At 46.0% G+C, this 18918-nt stretch overlaps 1 protein-coding gene across 1 annotated transcript in view; it reads left to right on the top strand.

The window, feature by feature from the left end:
* Nucleotides 1–7374, top strand: part of CD38 (CD38 molecule) — a 37963-nt gene extending 30589 nt beyond the window's left edge. The window contains exons 5-8 of the mRNA XM_037126863.2: nt 1139–1212; nt 2641–2733; nt 3077–3163; nt 3643–7374. Coding sequence (XP_036982758.2) covers nt 1139–1212; nt 2641–2733; nt 3077–3163; nt 3643–3706 — 318 coding nt within the window. The 3' untranslated portion in view covers nt 3707–7374. The remainder of the gene's footprint in view (nt 1–1138; nt 1213–2640; nt 2734–3076; nt 3164–3642) is intronic.
* The last annotated feature ends 11544 nt before the right edge of the window (nt 7375–18918 follow it).

The following is an 18918-nucleotide window of genomic DNA, read 5'->3' as shown; positions in this document are numbered from 1 at the left end:
TTGCTGTGTGAGATGGTGGCGTGAAATGAGAAGGAGACCTGGGGCCGGGCTTCCTGCAGGAAGCGGAGAGATTGCTTTGTTTTGCTCATTTTGCTTTCTCCAGTGCCTTGCAGAGAGTCTGGCTGAAAGTTGGTTGCACGAGGAAATAAAACTCTTTGCTTAATAATATTCATTCATTCCTTCCCCATGTCTCTTTTTAAAAAAGATTTTTATTTAAAAAAAGATTTTTGGCCCTGGCTGGTGTAGCTCAGTGGATTGAGCACAGGCCTGCGAAACAGAGAATCTCGGTTCAATTCCCAGTCAGGGCACATGCCTGGGTTGCAGGCTGGTTCCCTGCAGGCCAGTTCCCAGCAGGGGGCGCACGAAAGGCAACCATACATTGATGTTTCTCTCCCTCTCTCCTTCCCCTCTAAAGATAAATAAATAAAATCTAAAAAAATAATAATAATAACAAAAACTAAATTTAAAAAATAATAAAAATAAAAAAGATTTTCATTTATTTATTATTTTTAGAGAGAGGGGAAGGAAGGGAGAAAGAGAGGAAGAGGAACATCAATGTGTGGTTGCCTCTCGTATGCCCCTGGCACCGGGGACTTGGCCCACAACCCAGGCATGTGACCTGACCGGGAATTGACCCGATGACCTGTTGGTTTGCAGGCCTGCGCTCAATCCACTGAGCCACACCAGCCAGGGCCCCCATTTCTTTTTGTGCCTGTACAGGCCTCAATGTTGCCTTTTTTGGGGTCCCTCTTTCCCTTACCCCCAAATCATCTACCCCTTTTCCTTAATGAAATATGCAGTGTCTGAGTTTATGGCACCATGAAAGCGCTTTTATCTTCTTCCTTCAGCAGTGTTCCTCTTACTCATCTGAACTTCTGACGTTGGAGTTCAGATGTTGAACTTCCTTGTGCAAACACAGGTCGGAGCAGCTGCTTCCAGAGCTCTCGTGGGATGCGTAATCCCTCTGGTGGTTTGGGATGGAAATGCACAGGCTGGGCAGTGCTGAGCTACTGCCCACAGGCTCTTTTCCCCCTTAACCAGCTAGTGCTAAGAACTATTTGGGGTACACCTGCCGGGGAGTGCTAGTTAAATTTGCATGCTGTGGCATTGTGGGCCTTCTTTCTTTCTTTTTTTTAAGTTTGCAGAAAATGCCTGTGGTATGGTCCAGGTGGTGCTCAATGGGTCCATCAGTAACACCTTTGATAAAAACAGGTACTTATTTCTTTGCATTCTATTTGCAAGGGTTAGCTCAGCCTCCTGTTTGATAGTTCACCTATAGAAAAATACATGTCTCACATTTAAGGTCGGTAATAAAGATTTGGGCTAAAAAAGGGTAAAATTTTTGTCTTTCTAAGTGAATGTTTCTGCTTTCTCCGTCGCATATAATCCTCTCAAGGTCCGAATGGTCCTTGCGCTTGTCCAGCTCCTCATCTTGACTTTCTGAGGCTTGGTGGAATTTTCTCAGCTTCATCTTCCATGACACTCCTTGCTGCCCATTTCCTGCCTCTGTTCATGCTATTCCCCATTTAACCTGCCCCCTCCTGCCTTCTGCCTAAATCCTCACCATCCACAAAAACCTGCCCCTGCCCCTCTCTCCTGCATGAACATGTGAGCCCCAGTTCAGCACTACGACCACTGTTGGGAGCACCAGGAGCTGTGCTGTGCTCTTGACCTTCATTATCTCTGCAGACACCGTCAGCCAGCAGTTTAGTTAAAGGTGGGACTCCAGAGCTCACCATGGATTCTGTAGGTGACTTTAGGTGGCGCACTTAACCTCTTTGCCTCTGTAGCGTATGTGCCTGCTGAGGTGGCAGTGACAGGGTGAGGAGCTGAGATAATGCATGAGAAACGCTGAGCTCTGCACCTGATAACAAGAGAGCACTCCACGGGCATCAGCTGTGATCGTCTCCGGTCATCCACACCATCGGCCACACCAGCGCCTTTCTTCTCTGCTGGCTTCTGTACTTACAGTTTTCACCCCATGAATTAGCTTTGGAGTCTTTGTTCGCCAAACTTTCCCTGGACAGGGCTTGTTGAAGAAGAAGGGACGCTCTGGGTGCTGCAAATTAAATTCCCTTCTCTCCTGCTTTCATATTTAATTCTACAAAGAAGCATTTGTGCTTTCGTCTTCTTTTAACCTCAGCGTTGTGTGTGGGCTTTTAGGGGGAAGTGCTAGCGTTCCAGAATTTTACAATCTGCTGTGAGAGACCTAAGTACTTGCTGTAGGAGTGCCAGGTGCCAGAGACTAAAGGGGAGGAGTTTAGGAGTTGGGGGTAGAGCTGGGCGTCGGGGCCTCTCAAAGCCGCGCTCCCACTTGCCTGTGTGTGCGGATCACCGGAGACTGCCCAGCTTCAGGTTCTGGTGCGGCAGGGGGCACTGGACTGATTCTGCCATTCTAACTAGCACCCAGGAGATGTCCTCATGCTGTCTAACGCCCACTCTTGGAAGAGCAAGTACTTTAAGAATCTCATTTTGAGGTTCTTAATTCATGGAGGGTCACACTGAAAGAGTAAATCGTCCATTCCAGAGGGTGGGTTCTAACCAATGGCGCCTGCCCTGCTGCTGGCTTTTCCCAGGGCCTTTGGACGCCTGAACGGTTTGGTTTGGGGTTAACAATGCCCTCTGTCCCTTCTATCTTAGCACTTTTGGACGTGTGGAAATCTATAATCTGCATTCAGAGAAGGTTTCTACACTACAAGCCTGGGTGATGCATGACCTTGAAGAAGCTCACAGGTATGTTCCTACTTTGTACCTGTATATTCTCAAGGTTATTTTAGGAATCGGTCCACAAAAGAATGCACAGTCACAGCAATGCACTGAGGAAAGATTGGCTCCTGAAATAAATTGGGCTTTATGTTATATGTAGCCCATCCCAACCACTTCTCAATTTTAGTTCCATAATAGATATCAACCCACTTTGCACCTCTGGCTCCCCGAGGGCCTGTGAACTCTGAGCGGCAGCTCTGCTTCCTCTTCTTATCCCGGGGCTTTGCAGAGGCCTGCTGCCTAGAAGGAACAGATTCAGGAGATGTTTGCAAGATCTTGTTGTTCTAACACTTTCTTCTTTCCTTCCTAGTCACACATGCTCGAGTTCCCTCATCGAGGATCTGCAACTGATTGTAGAAAAGAGGAATATTGCATTTACCTGCCAGGACAACTACAGGTAATTGATTTGTTCTTGAGGAAGAAAGAGCCTTCTTGCCATTTGCAGGTATTTCCCCTGGGCCTTGATGGTGACCTGGGAAGGTGACCTATGGTGACCTCCGTTCCTCTCCGCCCCCACCCCCAGCCTAACCCAGAAGTGTTCACAGCCAGTGACCTGATGAGGAAAATATGGGGGTCCCTCTGACACTCGTAGCTCATATCTAGGCCACAGTAGAGCTGGATATTCGTTTTCATCTCCACATATCATCACCAAACACCCCTTCTTGGTGTTTATTTTTATGGCCTTACAAATGCAATAAAACTAAACCGGGCCCCCCTCTAAGGCACTCACTCCTGGACTTGCCCTTCCCCCGGGGCATCGCGGCGGGAGAGGAGCTCTGTGGGTACAGTGGTCCACACACTTGTTGCTGAGAAGCGCACGGGGCTGCAGGTGGGTTGCACTGCCTCCAGGACTTCGTTTCTGCTTTTGTGTCATAGGCCGATCAGGCTGCTCCAGTGTGTGAGAAATCCTGAGCACCAGTTTTGCAGTTCTGTAATGTGAGCCGTCGGCATGGCGGTTTCGGGTCTTTGAGCCCTCGCGGAGTACGTGGCCGTGCGTGATGCGGAAGACGCGCTGGTGGAAAGCTGGGGACCTGGGGGATCCTCCGTCATCATGTCAACACGGGAGATGGAAGCCTTTCCCCGCCGAAGTCTTAAAATAACTTGTGTTATTGCAATAGTTTTCATTTTTATCTCTTAACATTCAAGAAAAGATGAATTATTATATGAAATTAAAATGAAGATTTTATATTATTTTATTTTTAAAACATTTGTAAGAGTTTGTTTGAACCCTGATGACATATTGGGGAGCAAGATCTCAAACACTCTCTTAAATGATCTGATTGTAATTTTCAGCTGATGCTTTTATGTTGTTTGTGTGTTGGCAACATCCTTTCTATTGAAGAATGACCACAGCGGTCCTCTCTTATGCCCAGGCTTTTCAGAAAATGTTACATTTCCAAATGAAGGATCTTGTCTCAGGATATATTTTTGTCCCCTTTTTACAGATAAACTACCATGCTATGCTTATGGGTCGTGCTGGGGCAAATATTCTGTTGGCAGTAAGCTACTCATATGCTCGGTTCTTTATCTCTAACCCTTCTAATAGCCTTATGAGGTTGATATTATTATCCCCCATTTGTTAGAGGAAAAAGTGGAAGAGAGGTAATACAATTCACCTAAAGTCATACATGGGGTTCAAGGTAGAGGCCAACTTGAACTCTGCTTTGTCTGACTCCAAACTGCATGTGTTTTCTCTTCCTAGGCCTATAATACTAAACTGGAAGTGCCCTATGTTCTCTCTTAATTAAATGCATGTCAGATTAAATTCAACACAATAGAATCTGGAATGTAATTTTTCTGGGTGGCTTCAAGATGGTTACATTTTTTTCTCCGCTTCCTTTTCCTCCTGCTCCTCATGGTCAATGTCTCACATTTGTAAGTCGGCAGTTAAAATATCTGTTGTTCCTGATCCTGGCAGTTCAGTTTGTTCCTTTTTCTTTTTTTCTTGGTCAGTCTTGATCAGGAATTATCACTTTTATTACCTCTCAAAGATACAACTTTTAGCTTTGTAAATTTGGTCTTTTATTATTGGTTTTTGTTCTTCTCTGTATTATTAAAGATAAAGAAATTTCTTAAATATCTTTGGATTTTTAAATTCAGCTTCATGCAATGGACGTTTAGGTCACTGGGTTTTTTCCAGCTCATTTTCTTTTCTTATACATATATTCAGGACTATAAATTTTCTTCTGAGTACTGCTTTAGCTGCACTTCTTAAGTTTGGATTTGTCTCTTTTCATTATCATTTAGTTAAGAAAAATTTTCCAATTTAATTCTTATTTAGAAATGTTTTGCTTAATTTTCAAACATCTGGAGTTTTCTTTTAGTTTCATTTTAAATATAGATTCATTGAAGAAAAAATTATTAAACTAATTGGAGGCTCCTTGAGGTAACCCACTAAGATTGCTGAAAACAGCATGCATTTTGGAATCAGGCATTTCTAGGTTCATATTTTGGCATCACTCTGTGATCTTGAGTGAAATACTTAACGTGTCTGAACTTCGGTATGCTGGCCACTCCCATAAAGATTATATAAATTTATCCCCATTAAAGTATGGTAAGAACTAAAGAAGAGGACGAAAATTGACAAGCCACTGTGCCTCCTAGGTAAGGGAGTACTCGACCAAGGTTGACTCCTTCCTGCCTGCCACTGGTTGGCAATCTTGTTTCCTCCTGGAGCCTTGTAGATGCAGCCACTGTGGTCAGCCTGCAAATTCTTCAGTAGCCCCTTCTCCACTTAAACGCATCCTCATGGGATGTAGTGTTGGCTGGACACGAGCCAAGGTGCCTGGGACCAGCTCTGATCAAGGTTCAGACTTGCCCCAAATTTCAATGGACTTGCCTGCAGAGTGCCTTCAGCAACAGGTCCCTGCTGACCCACTGGGTGACCAGACTGTCTTCCTCTCTGGACAGTGCCTGCCTGATTGTTGGGCTTGCCTGGTGATTTCCGGACTCTCTAAATGTATGTTTCTTATTCACCCATATCTACCAGGAAGTGGCTGCCTATGTCAGAACGGTTTTGTTCTTTATATCTTCTGGCAATGATGAAATAGGTAGGGGAGAAATCAATTCGCAAGAGGCTTTTTCCAAGAAGACTCATTTGAGCGTTCAAGTCAAAGTTGGTGGAGACTAAGGGAGGCTGGTCCCATGGTCTTCACAATGGGCTGCGGAGGGCCCTGGAGCACTGGGTGGCTGAGGGGCGGGGAACTCTTTCCTCAGGGCACTACCTCTGTATCTTTATTATTAGGACCTCCATCTCTGCCTCCACTTTCTCTGTCATTCCAACTTGTGTATCTTTGCCATTGATCATGCAGCCATCTCTAGTCCTATGGCCTTTCTGGCCTTTCTAGATAAATAGATCCTCTATGTCCCTCTTTCTATAAGTGACGTCTTTACTGAGTTACCGATTGTTCACAAACATCAGCGTTTACTCATAACCTATTCCCGTCTCCACACTACACTCTTGTTTGCTCCAGAAAACCCCTGTATTATGCCATTGCACACCCACTATCGTACCTGACCTGGAGGCTGTGGGAATAATTCAGGACCTAATTTTTCTTTTCTAACTCCTGAAGCCTCGCTATTTTCCTTCTATAACAGGTCTTGACCTTATTTTTGAGGCATGCTTTCCAGCACAGCTCTGAAATTTTAGGCCGAATACTTGAAAAGGTATATGCACACATGTGTGTGTGCATATCATGTACACACAAACTTTTATGACACAAAAACCGCATCTCTGAGTCCACAGTGATTCTGCATTCAGTGGGTCTTTCTTGTCACTTGCCCTGGGTCACTGTTGGTATGGACCTGTTTAATGCCATATCCGTGTCTCTTATATACCTGGCAGACAAAGCTGGATATGCATCAAACATTTTGGCAAAACATGTTCTTTCTTTGGCTTGACAGTTTTCTGTGCCCTTTGCATTTGTTGAAACACACTCATCTCATGTGTTCACAGCCCTGGACACAAGGGATGCGGCAGGAGAGGCGTCCACTTACCTCCCGGCATCCCGTTCTCCTAGAACAATTCCTAAGGCTGTGACTTGAGTATCTCAGGGAGAATCCATGCTGTTTCTGTGGGTTTGTAAGGGTAGAAGTTATATGCACTGGATAAATGTTATGTCTGGAAGACTAAAATTGTGTAAAGTAAAATGTTAAATGAAACCTAGAGTATGATATAACTATAAAAGGTATTTTATGAATACAGTGTTAACAGATATTTTCCACGGTTTTTAAATAACAAAACAATTACTTATATGACTAAGAATTATCATTCAATGTATATATGTTTTTAATGGCCCATCAAGGAATCAGTTCTGTGTGTCTCCTTGAGAGGCAGAGGTTAGCTGGCCCTCGGTTTGCACTCATGAAGCACAAGTTTTGAACTGGTCTCTAACAAAGAATTTATTCTTGAACTTGATTCACATCATTGCACATGGCCATGCTCATCTCCTGATTGAAGTGCCAACAGCAAAAGGTAGTGAATACCACAGAGTTAAGAGACAGGTGACCCATTAGGCAAGTTCATTAACACCTGTGAATTTCCAGTTTGGAATATACTTGTAATAGACATAAATGGGTTGTATAAGCAATAAAATAATAATAAAAAGATTTGGTGGAGTCACTTTTTAAAAAACATTTGCCTCTGCAAATACCGTATTATCTCACTTCCAGCCTTTGGAAGAAGTGGGGGAGATGCTGGCCAAAGAGTATGAACTTTTAGCTATAAGATGGCTAAAGTCTGGAGCCCTAATGCCCAGCGTGGGGACTGTAGTGGATAGCACTGCATTATGTGCTTGACATTTGCTAGGAGGGTGCATCTCAGTGTTCTCAACACACCCACACCACAGGTAACTATGTGAAGTGATGGATATGCTAATTAGCTCAATTTTGGTAACCATTTCACAGAACATACATACATATACTAAAATATCACACTGGACACCTTAAATATATATTTATTTGTCAATCATACCTCAATAAAGCTGGGGGGAAAGCACCACAACAGTTATCTCTGGAGTTCAAAGACGAATTAAATAAGTTGGTGGTGACGTGCCAAAGGCAGCAGGTCCTCTCACTGACCCTGCCCCAGGTCAGGTGATAGGGCAGCTGGAGAGACAATGGGCCATTGTCCTGGGCATGTCCAGTGGGTGGGGCAAGTGGCCCAACCTACAGTCTATTGAAGACCCAAAAATTCTCACTAACTCCTCTTTACCCATTGAGACATCGAAATCAAAGGAGGATTAGGGCCGTTTGCTTTTTATTAAGATCTCAGCCCTGACTGGTGTGGCTCAGTTGGTTGGGCGTTGTCCTACACAGCAAGAGGTTGGCGGTTCAATTCCTGGTCAGGGCACATACCTGGGTTGCGGGGTTGGTCCCTGGTCAGGGCTTGTGCAAGAGGCAATCAATAGATGTTTCTCACGTTGATGATTCTCTCCCTCTCTCTTCCTTTCTCTCTAAAAAAATAAATAAATAAATAAAAATTCTTTTTAAAAAAGAACCTCAACTTTGGGAATCACAAAACACACCTCTGTTCTCTACTGAGGAAACTCACCTTGAGACCCCCCCTCCCCCAGGCGTTTGTGATGACCCAGTGAAGTGTATGAGTCTCAAATGGTACATAAATGGGAAACACTTGAGGTCTTGAGGCAAAATGCAGACCTGCAGAGAAGAGAACCCTAACAGACATCACACCAGACCCTGCACAAAATGTCAGCCAGTGATCTCAGCTGTAGCGACAGAACACAAGTCTGGCTGGAAATACACTTTCCAGAGAGTATCAGGAGCTTACAAGTTCTCCAGGAGGGCAATACATGTTTGGAAGCCTCTTAGAGAAGTCGTTCTTGTCCCAAGGACACTCAGCTGTCACTTTGTCACTGGGAGACATGGGCACTGCTGTTTCTGGGACTAGAAGTAAGCAAAGTGGATGGTGAATAGTTCATGGTGGATGGCGCATGAAGCCTCAGGTTCATGGCTGCTGATCCACCTGATGCGCAGGGCCTGATACATGGGAAGTCTTGGAGTGGAGCTCAGTGTTTCTGTCTGTGAAATGAGGTGATGATAGTGCCCACCTCTGGGTTGTCTCGGGGGTTAAGCCATACTCAGCCATTAAGATGGTAGAAGTATGAATCTCAGGGTAGTGCTTGATACTTAAAAAGAGCTCTATTATGGTTAGATTTTTAATTAAAAAAATGTTGGCACGTGCTTTTATTCTAAGGGAAATTCTCTAACAAGCTTACTTGCTTTAGAAGCTGAGACCCTGGGAGTAATGGAGAAGAGGGTAAGGTGTGGCCCTTGTGACAGTCATTGGGGTCAGCCATACTTTCTCACAAGGTCTCAGTGGCCTTGGAGGGTTAGGACTTGTCCACCTGAGAGGACTGGGCCAGGTATTCTCCTGCGACCTTTCACTAAGAACCGGCTTCCACCCCAAACTGGATATTGACAAACGGTATCCACAGATGATGCCCTTCCCGCACCTCACCACCAACTCGAAGAATTTGACATGTGTAATTATCATTCTTCAGCCCACCGTTCATTCAACAACTCCCAGCATGGCCAGTCCAGGCCCTGCTTGGTGACCAGGGCCCAGCACTCCGGGGACAGTAAAGGTGTGAGGCTCTCCTGTGTAGAATGACATCAGAAGGCACAATGGGCTGAATTACCTCCAAAAGAACACTGGAGAAGGATAAGACTGAGAAGGAACCAGGTCGCTAGCCCAAGCCCTTGGTGCAGGAACGAATCTCCCTCTGTGAATGCTACCTAGTCAACAGTTTCCACAGAGCTGCCTTCCAGAGAATTTCCCTGCATGGCTGGAGTCATCAGATCCAAGGTGAGCACAGCAGGGAGAGAGGCTGCTTTGGGAGCCCCTGCGTCTCACATCACTCTTGGTTGCTCAGAATGAATGACCTTCTGGCCCTGGGCCAAGGAACTCAGAGCTGCCCTGGGCAGAGCTTGCCTGGACTGATAAGCTGGGCGGGGGGGGAGGGCAGTGTCTTCCTGCTGCCAGCGTCTAGAATGTGGGCACGAGGACCTGTGAGTGTGCTGTCCGACTGGGTTATTTTAAAGATGGGCTGTTTTTTAAGTGCCGCCTGCAACCATTAATGTGTCAATTACATTCACATTAAATTTACAAAATAGACATTTCTGTAATAATTTCTGACTGAATCATGAAGGAATCATAGAACATTATCGGGCGTTGAGTCGTTGGTAGTAGCTGCGAAGAGCTCCTTGGTCAGTGACTCTCTTTCACATCACAGAGCCTCTGACTCCACGGACAGGAAGGGCAGAGAATACTGACTGTTGATTCGTATCTATTATTTCCTTGTTCTTCTTTTAAAACAAATAGTAGTCACTAACTCCCCATTTTTAACTGCGAATGTGGTTTCCAGGCCCCAGAATACACTCTCAGTTCTATAGTAGCATCTGGCCAATGGAATGTGAGTGGGAACGATTAATGCAATTATCTGGTTATTTTATTTTATTTTGTTTAAGATTTTTATTTATTTTTAGAGAGAGGGGAAGAGAGGGAGAGAAACATTGATGTGTGAGAGAAACATCAATTGGTTGCCTCTCTCATATTCTCAGTTGGGGACCTGACCTGAAACCCAGGCATATGCCCTGACTGGGAATCGAACGAGTGACCTTTCATTTTGCAGGCAGGTACTCAGTCCACTGAGCCACACCAGCCAGGGCACCTGGTTATCTTAAAGACAAAGGCACTGCCTGGATTTCCTTTCCCCTTCCCTTTGCCAAACAATGAAACTCCAGGAGCAGCCTGAGACCAAGAGATGAAGCCACAGCTGGTAGAAGGCAAATCTGACGGATCGTGGAGGAGACGTCTCCCTTGCTTCCCCCATCCCGAGTCACCGTCCCCCAGAATCTCCGTCCCATGCTGGCAAGACTTGGTCTGTTCTGTTCATTGCATTATCCCTGACCCTGGCACATAGCAGAAACTCAAAGTGTATTTGTCCTCAGAGCTCCTGTTGCCATGACCCTCTGTTCCATTCTTTCCTCTGCACTGCAGCTCCCTGCTCCGGACTTGACTTTGCTGGCTGCTTCAGCCTCACTGTGAAACAACTGATTCACTGATTATTCCTTCCATCACCAATATTAATCAATCCTTTTACTGGATAGAGTCTAGTCTTCGAATAGAAGGGAAAGAAAGGTCAGTGTGGGGTTTTAAGAATATGTGATAGAAATATATTTTATCTGAATAAATTACATATGGAAGGAAAATTGGTAGAATTGGAAGGAAGGCTGCGTTAATGATAATGAAGTGTTTGACGGCATAGGGTGACGTGGCATTTTCCTCTTGAGTTAATGTAATTCGGGTTAAGATGTTAAGTCCATGAGGGGTCACCGGGTTGACACACATGTGTGTTTCCAGTCAGAAACTTGGACATGAATTTGGAACTCGAGAGCCAGGTAAGTGCGTTTTTCCACGTCTGTTCCATTCAGCAGAGTCAGGGCTCAGGTGCGTTAGAAGAGTAACCGGGGGCATGAAACTCAAGGAGCCGTGAGTCTTCTGGTGCTCAGTCGAGGGGGAGTCTCCAGCTTCAGATTCCTCACCTGTAAGAGAAGACAGTGCCTACCTGCCGTACGTTCCAAGCGGCCATTTGCAGCACTGCCTTCCCAGAGCACAGTCTGAAAACAGGGTCCTACGGGTCCATGCAAGCTTCCAAAGGCCACGTTCCACTGGCATTTGGAGTTTTTAAAGTTGGAGATTGATGGAAGGCAGGGGTGCAGCCCTTTGCAGGGTGGGAGAAGAAGAGAGGGAAAGGCCCCCAGTCATGCTCTGAATGGTCATGGTGGATGGGGGCCCATGTGTCCAGACAGAAAGGAAATCAGCATGGGGGCGGGGGAGAAGACGGTGTGGCCCATGGAACTAGGTTCAAATCCCAGCTCTGGAATTTACTGAAGCTCTCGGGGACCATGGGCCAGTCGTTCCTGTCTAGTCTTCGAGAACGCACAAGCAAAAAGGGTTAGTAATGGCAGCCACTAAAAGGTCTGGTGTGCCTACTGCTTTCACCTGGTGTGGGGTTGGAAGGCAGTAAGTAGTCCTCACTCTCAGGGGAGATCAGAAACCCTTACCCAGGATGTACAGTGTTACGGTCATCTCTAGCCTGGTTTTTATATTACCCAAGGTTCTCAGTCACATGGGCATCTTTCTCAGAGACAGAAAGATAGGATTCACGGCTGTTGGGGGCTGGGATAAGCCTGAAACAGGCTGATACAATCCGACCTGAAGGTTGCGCCTGAATAACAGGATGCTGCGGTTAGGAGCCATGGAACTCCCCCTCCTGGACATGCGGGTGGCACACCAATCAGTGCCTTGATCACGCGCCCGCCATGCACCCCCCGGCCAATCGCAGGCTAGAGCACGCTTTGAAGCCACCTATCCACTGCACTTCCTCCACTGCCCTCCTCTATATAACTCCCTCCATTTTGAAATAAAATTTGCAGCTTGATCAGAATCCTTTGTCTTGCTGCCATTCTTCGCGCCTCCTGTCCCATCCCCCTTCATCCGTTACAGGTATATCGGCGGACCCCGTTGACTGCCTCGCGGGCCGAGGCACACGGCAAAACGTTCTACCTGAGTCCTACAGCAGGCCAAGTCAGATCACCTTTCTGAGCCTCAGTTTTCCCTCGCGTGTAATGGGAATGACATCTTACTTATCTCACAGAGAGGCTATGTGAGTGAACCAACTAATGCAGAAAGTGTTAGGAAAAGCATGGGACAAAGGTTAGTTATTGCTGTGATGATGATGATGATACAATTTTTTTCAATATCATCTTGTAATTTGGGGCAAAAGTAGAATTTTTATAAACCTGGCTCTATTTAAAATGCCCTTCTAAGCTGAGTATGTAAAAGAAAGCTACAGCAAACATTCAAGGTCAGTAAAATACCAGAATACCTAGCAAGTATTTTCCCAGCCTGTGTGTAAACTGAAATACCAGAACCGCCAAGGAGAGGGCGTCAGTAGCCTGTCTCCTACCTCCCCAGAGCGGACTTGACAATTTCACCAGGTACAGACACTATAGTATTTATAGGCTGGATCTGATTCATGTGCTGAGTGCTCTTGGAAGTCAATGGGTTAAACCTGAGGCTGTCCAGAAGGTATCCAGCCATGCAATATGAAAATACAGACATTTATTGAAGAAGATACAAGATACAAGTAGCATTGTACATAAACTAAGGATGCCTTGTCCCCTTCAAAGTAGGCGCCTTGGGACCTCACACAGTTCCCCCACTTTCCATCAGCTGTTGTCATATTTTCTTGAATCTCACTGGTAGTTTGAACTTTCTTCTCTTTTAAAGGTGACTTCAGTTTTGGGGAAAAGGCAGAAGTCACGGGGCACTAAATCTGGGCTATATAGGGGTGCTGAGTAACCTGGGTGATTTGATGTTTTTCCGAAAAGCTCTGCACAAGATGTGATGTATGAGCAGGCGTGTTATCATGATGAAGCTGCCAATCACCAGTTAGTTGCCCATAGCCGCAGCCTTCTGAATCATCCCAATAGTTTCCATGGAGAAATGTTCAAGCTTAATGCAAAATTTGATACAGATTTGTTGTTGCTTCACTTGCTCAGTCATTTTGAATGCGACAGCCACGCAGTACACATGCTCACTCAATGGTGTCTACTGCCCCCACTGACTAGTACAGTGAAGTCTCACGCATGCGTATTCCAGTCCACTCTCCTTGGCCGCCAGGTTACATCAATGTCTCGCAAACCGTTCTTGTCATATTAACAGTGGCTGGACTTTTTCCGGACAGACCTCGTATGTAAACACTAACTCTGATTTGAGGAGCCAGGTTTAAATGGGTAGGTCGCCTGTGTTAGATGCCACATTTCAACTGCTTTTCCGCACTAATTCCTCCCAGAGCAGCGTCCCCCGCCGTCTGCTTTCTCTAGAACTCCTTCGTGCCTTCGCAGTGCCTAGCACGTCTCCTCTATTCCCATCCTCGACCCCTTTCTCAACCCCACATCCAAACCAACAGAAAATCCCACTGATTCAGCCTCCAAAGTCTGACCACATCTCCCCACCACGGTCAAGCCCCTAATTTCCTCATGTTCTTGCAAAGGCCTCCTGACTAATTTCCTGCTCCTTCCTCCCTTGTGGTATATTTGCCCAAGAGCAGCAAGAATGGCACTTTTGAAAAAAACACAGACCACATCATATCCAAGGTCAAGGCTCTCCCCTGGCTCCTCAGGGCACTCAGGCTGAAATGGTTGACGACCCTCTGAGGCCCTCCTCCTCCCCCATCTACCCCTCCCTGCCTTCATCTTCTTTCTCTCCTTCCGTCATCTGCTCTGGCCGGACGGGCCTCCTCGCTGCGTGGTGGTCCCCATCCAGAGCCTTGCACTGCCTTCTCCCCACACCTGGAACACTTCCCCAGATATCCACCTACATGGTGGGTCCCTTCCCTCCTCATGTCTTGGCTTAAATGTCTCCTCTCTGGTGATGCCTTCCTTGACCCTCCTACAGGCATGGTCCTCTTCCATGCTTCCTACAGCCTTTGCCCCTTCTCTGCATTAATTTTCTCCACGTTTATTAATTTAAAACTTCCATGGTGCTTCCCATGTCCTGCATACAGTCCTGGGTACTTCCAAAGTATTGTGCTTGGTTCTCACACAAATCCCTATAGGTGGACCGTACTGTTATTTGAGTTTCACGGATGAGGAAGCGGGGGACAGAAAAGTTGGCAGCCTGACCAGGTGGAGTCCTGCCCCGCACACCCCATCCTAACTCCACCCGCTGCCTCTCCTTGCACCCAGCACGTGGGACACAGGAGTTGAGTATTTACTTATTCATCGTCTGCCTCCCTCACTAGAATGCAAGTCCTGGTCCCCACCTCCCAGACACAGTTCAGAATAACGGTCTGTTGACATGTCTCTTGGACCATCTCTAAACTTTTGGAAGACAGACACTTTGTTATTCTCATGACATTAATTCCAATAACATAGTGCTTATTGGTTGAAATTTAACTATAACATATTTAAAACAAATAAAATTAAGTCATTAAGAATAAGATAAAATAGATTCTAAATCAATACAAACAGCTGCAAATTAACCCCACTGTGTATCATATTGATAACCCTGCCACCCAGGCCCAAGGAACAAATTCAAGTCTTGTTTGACCACCCTGACTGTGTAGTATGATTGCTGTATGAGGGCAAAAATAACCGCAGATAAATCTTGAACTTTACCTAATAGTTTGTATTGACATATTTCACGTCTTAAAGGTTAGACCAAGTGAGTACGTAGAACACGTGTATAAACTGAGGAGAAAAACACCATGGCATTGAGTTTGAATTGGGGGGATCTCTGGGAACTCATCCGTATTTGCAGATGCAAAATCATTTGGCTACATTGCTATTTTGCTATATTTATTTTAACTGCTCTGACATCTAATTCAACAACATTTGTTCCATACTTGGCAGATTCCAGAACAGCTCATGTGAAGTACCGAGCACTTCACAGGAATTATCTCATTTAATCCTCACCATCTCACTGTGTGGCATGTATGACCGTTACTAAACCAGTGACAGACTTGCCCGAGGTAATGGCAGAGCCAGGTCTGTTCTGACCCTGGAGTTGGGCTTATAACCACAGTAAGACGAGTCAGGACAAAACCTTTCAGCCCCATCTCAAAGCACTGTATTCACTTGTGGCACTGAACTTAATCTGGCTTGCGAAATAAACAAGCCTATTGAAGAACAAAAAATGAAGCGATCCTTTGGAATCGCTTCATTTGCCAAAAAGAGTACTTGTGTCATTTGGTAAGAGAACATTCTAAGTTGCCTGGGAGACCAGAGACTCCAGTTTTAGACCCTGCTGTTCCCATCTCAGCCACACAGCCTGTGTGAGCACACCAGGCCTCTGCTCCTCTGTCCCCTCTTCTCTAAGGAGCTGGAGGACACAGGGAATCGCAGACTCTGATGTCTCCAGGGGTTGATGGGTAACACAAAGAGCAAACTGGCCTGATGACTTGTGTCCCATCTGTGGTGGCAGTGACCCTTCACCTCCAGCCCGGTGTTGCCAGGCGGGTGTGTAGGCATCAGGTTATCTGACCTCTCATCTCCTCAAGAGGAGCCAGGGACACAGACTTATGTGACTTTTAAAAAATCTTAAATTCAATGATAAAAACCACAGCATACCAGTATGTGGCCCTGAGGCCAGCATCTTGTAATTTTTGGACCAGGTGAACTCTGACGCCCCTTTAAGGGCTATTCATAGAGAACAAAATGGTCCTTATACTATGAGGCTCAAAGATAGGGATCTGGTTTATCTTCTCAGAACTTTTCAAGGTTCTCAAGGTTCCACTGGGGGAGTGGACAAGTCCTGGACCAACAATTACCTGCAGAATGAAGTGGCTTCTGAGGGAGGGGAATGAAGCTAATATGCACTGAGAACCTGCTATTTGTCAAGGACTTGTCATGTGTCATGCCAATTGTATGTCACGCTGGCCAGGATTCCCCAGAAAGGCGGAACCAACAGGATGCATGTAAACATCCTTTCAGTTGTATTTGGACCTCTCTCTCTCTGTATATGCATGTACACAACATATGCACTATACAAGTGGTATATACGTCATATATATGAGATATTTATTTTCAGGAATTACTGCATACTGGTATTTTTTTAAATTTAAGGGATTGGCTTATGTGATTGTGTAGGCTGGCAAGCCTAAAATCTGCAGGGTGGGCCAGCAGGCTGGAGACCCGGGATTGTCGATGGTGTAGTTCAAGTCCGAAATCATCTGCTGGTGGAGTTCCCTCTGCTCAGGGGAGGTCATTCTTGGTTCTATTCACACCTTCCGCTGAGTGCACGGAGCCCACCCACTTTAGGGAGGACCATCTGTTCTACTCTAAGTTCTACTCTGATTTCAATGTTAACCTTGTTTACAAAAATCATTCTCTCAGAAAGTCAAAATATTCTTTGGCCAAATATCTGACCACTGTGGCCCAGTCAAGTTGACACATAAAAATTAACTACTACAGCATTCAATCCTCATCATGTTGGACAGAGTAGACTAGTCTCCCCACTTGCAGATGAGGGAACTGAAGTTCTGAGGAGTTAAATAATTTATACAACAACAACAACAGGGTACAGCTGGCATTCAAACCCAAGTCTGACTCCCAAATTCATCTCTTCACCCATTTCTGATACTATGTTGCTTGGTATTAATGCTACTATTTGATAAAGGTAAGGCACAAGTTTGGAGTAGATTCCAGGATCAAGGCGGCTGACTGCAGAACGCAGAGCTCCAGTGCGGACACCCAGCGGGCGCTCCCCAAGGAGATATCGTCGTCCAAGCTGCCCTTACAGGACCTACATCACGCATGCACCCTCGCTGAGCCAAGCAAGGCAGCGACCTAACGAACCAGGGAATTGTTTTCCCGCCCCCAAACCTTTTGCAGGCTCTGCTACCTTTCCAGTGAACACACACTTACCAGGCATTTTCCGCATTCAGGCATGGTGCTTCGGGCCCGTGGACAGAGAGGTGTCTGAGACACATCCTTGGCATCGGGCAGCTTGCTGTGTGTCTAGTCAGGGAGAAAGGCAAAGGCAGGGCTGTGAATGGAGCCCTTTGGGAAATCAGGGGAGACTCCCCTTACCTCTGGCTCCTGCAACTCTGGGATCCTGGTCTCTCCCTGGATTTTGTATCTGTGGAGCCTAGCACACTGCCCGGTACATAGTAGGTGCTCAATAAATGCCCACTGAATGTATGCATGCGTGAGGGAATAAAGGAAATTATTTATCTACACATCTGTACCCTTAAGGGCAGAGACAATAGCTAACAAATGTGGACTCACAACTTGGACTCTGTGACTTTAAAGCCCAGACACCCTTCTCACTGGCTGTTGGGATATGATCTCCCCAAGACTCAGGGTCTTCAACACAATGGTACTGACAGCACTTACCATGGAGACCCTGTGAGGCCAAAGAAATAAGGAAACTAAGTGCTTGGGGGAGCACCCAGCACAGTCAACATCTGTGAACAGTAACTATTTCATTCTTTCATTATCACTGTCATCATTAATTTCTGCCTTCCTGGCACCCAGTAGGACTCAATAAGCAATTGTGGACAATAAACGGGTTCCTAAATTAACTTATCTTGGGCCACTGGGGGGCAGGGGGACAGGCAGATCCTCCCTTTCTTTTTCTCTCTGGGTTGTTTCATCTCATCTCCCTGGTATGTCCCTGTCAGGAACCTTTGCTATTCCTTGAAACCTTGGAAATGAAGGTCGTGGAATATGGAGGTTTGGTGCAGTGAGGATGCAGACCTGGTAATCCTTTTCCTCGCTAATGTCCACCCAGCCCCTCAGTTAGTCCCATCTCTTGAAGAATCCAGAGTGAAGGAGAAATTAGCTTGAGGTGAGAGAGGGCAGGGCAGCATTTCACCCCCTTCATAGGCAGTCTCTGCCGCATTCATTGTCTCCCTGACGCACATTTCATTAAGCGATCAGCAGCCAAGTGAGTTCTACCGGGGAAAGGCCCACTCTCTATAACCAGCTCCCAGCCCTCCACCGGGCCATCAGGACCCTTTTGGGCAACTGGCTTCCCTTGATTTTTCATACACTATCTCTTTAGTGGTAGAAATGCTTCCAGTTCATAAGAAGAATGTGTCTTATGTGTTAGGCATCACTGGATGAAAGCAGGTATGTATGTGGAAATGGAGACCGACTTCAGAGAAGTGCTGAAAAGTTACTGTGGAAAAGTGCTGTGTGACCTTGGGTGAGTCACTTCACTTCTCTAGGCTTCGATTTTCCCATCTCTGTAATGAGGGGGCCGGACAAGATGTTTGTTAAGATCATTCTTGCTCTGAAAGCCTGTGATCCTTAAACCACAGTCAGTAAATCATTCATATGTGTGTGTGTGTGTGGGGGGGGATACTGCTTTAGGGAGGAGTCTAGCAGTAGCTGGTTGGGTAGACTGAGAAATCTAGGAAGCTTTGTGAAAAAGAAAACCATGGTGGTACTACTCATTGACGTCAAGGAAGGTGATCTCTCATTTTGTTCCCAGTCCGAGGGACCAAAGTACCCAAAGCTTTCCCTTCCCCACCTCATGCTGTCTGATACCCAGCTAGCTCCCAGCGATCCATAGCAATGATTTCCACCTTCCCTAATTAGGGGTGCCCAACTTAAGCA

The sequence above is a fragment of the Artibeus jamaicensis genome, unplaced genomic scaffold (assembly GCF_021234435.1).
Source record: "Artibeus jamaicensis isolate MK-2021 breed Jamaican fruit bat unplaced genomic scaffold, CSHL_Jam_final contig_76, whole genome shotgun sequence".
Taxonomy (NCBI): Eukaryota; Metazoa; Chordata; class Mammalia; order Chiroptera; family Phyllostomidae; genus Artibeus; species Artibeus jamaicensis.
The sequence above is the reverse complement of the archived record's forward strand: the minus strand, read 5'-3'. Positions and strand labels throughout refer to the sequence as shown.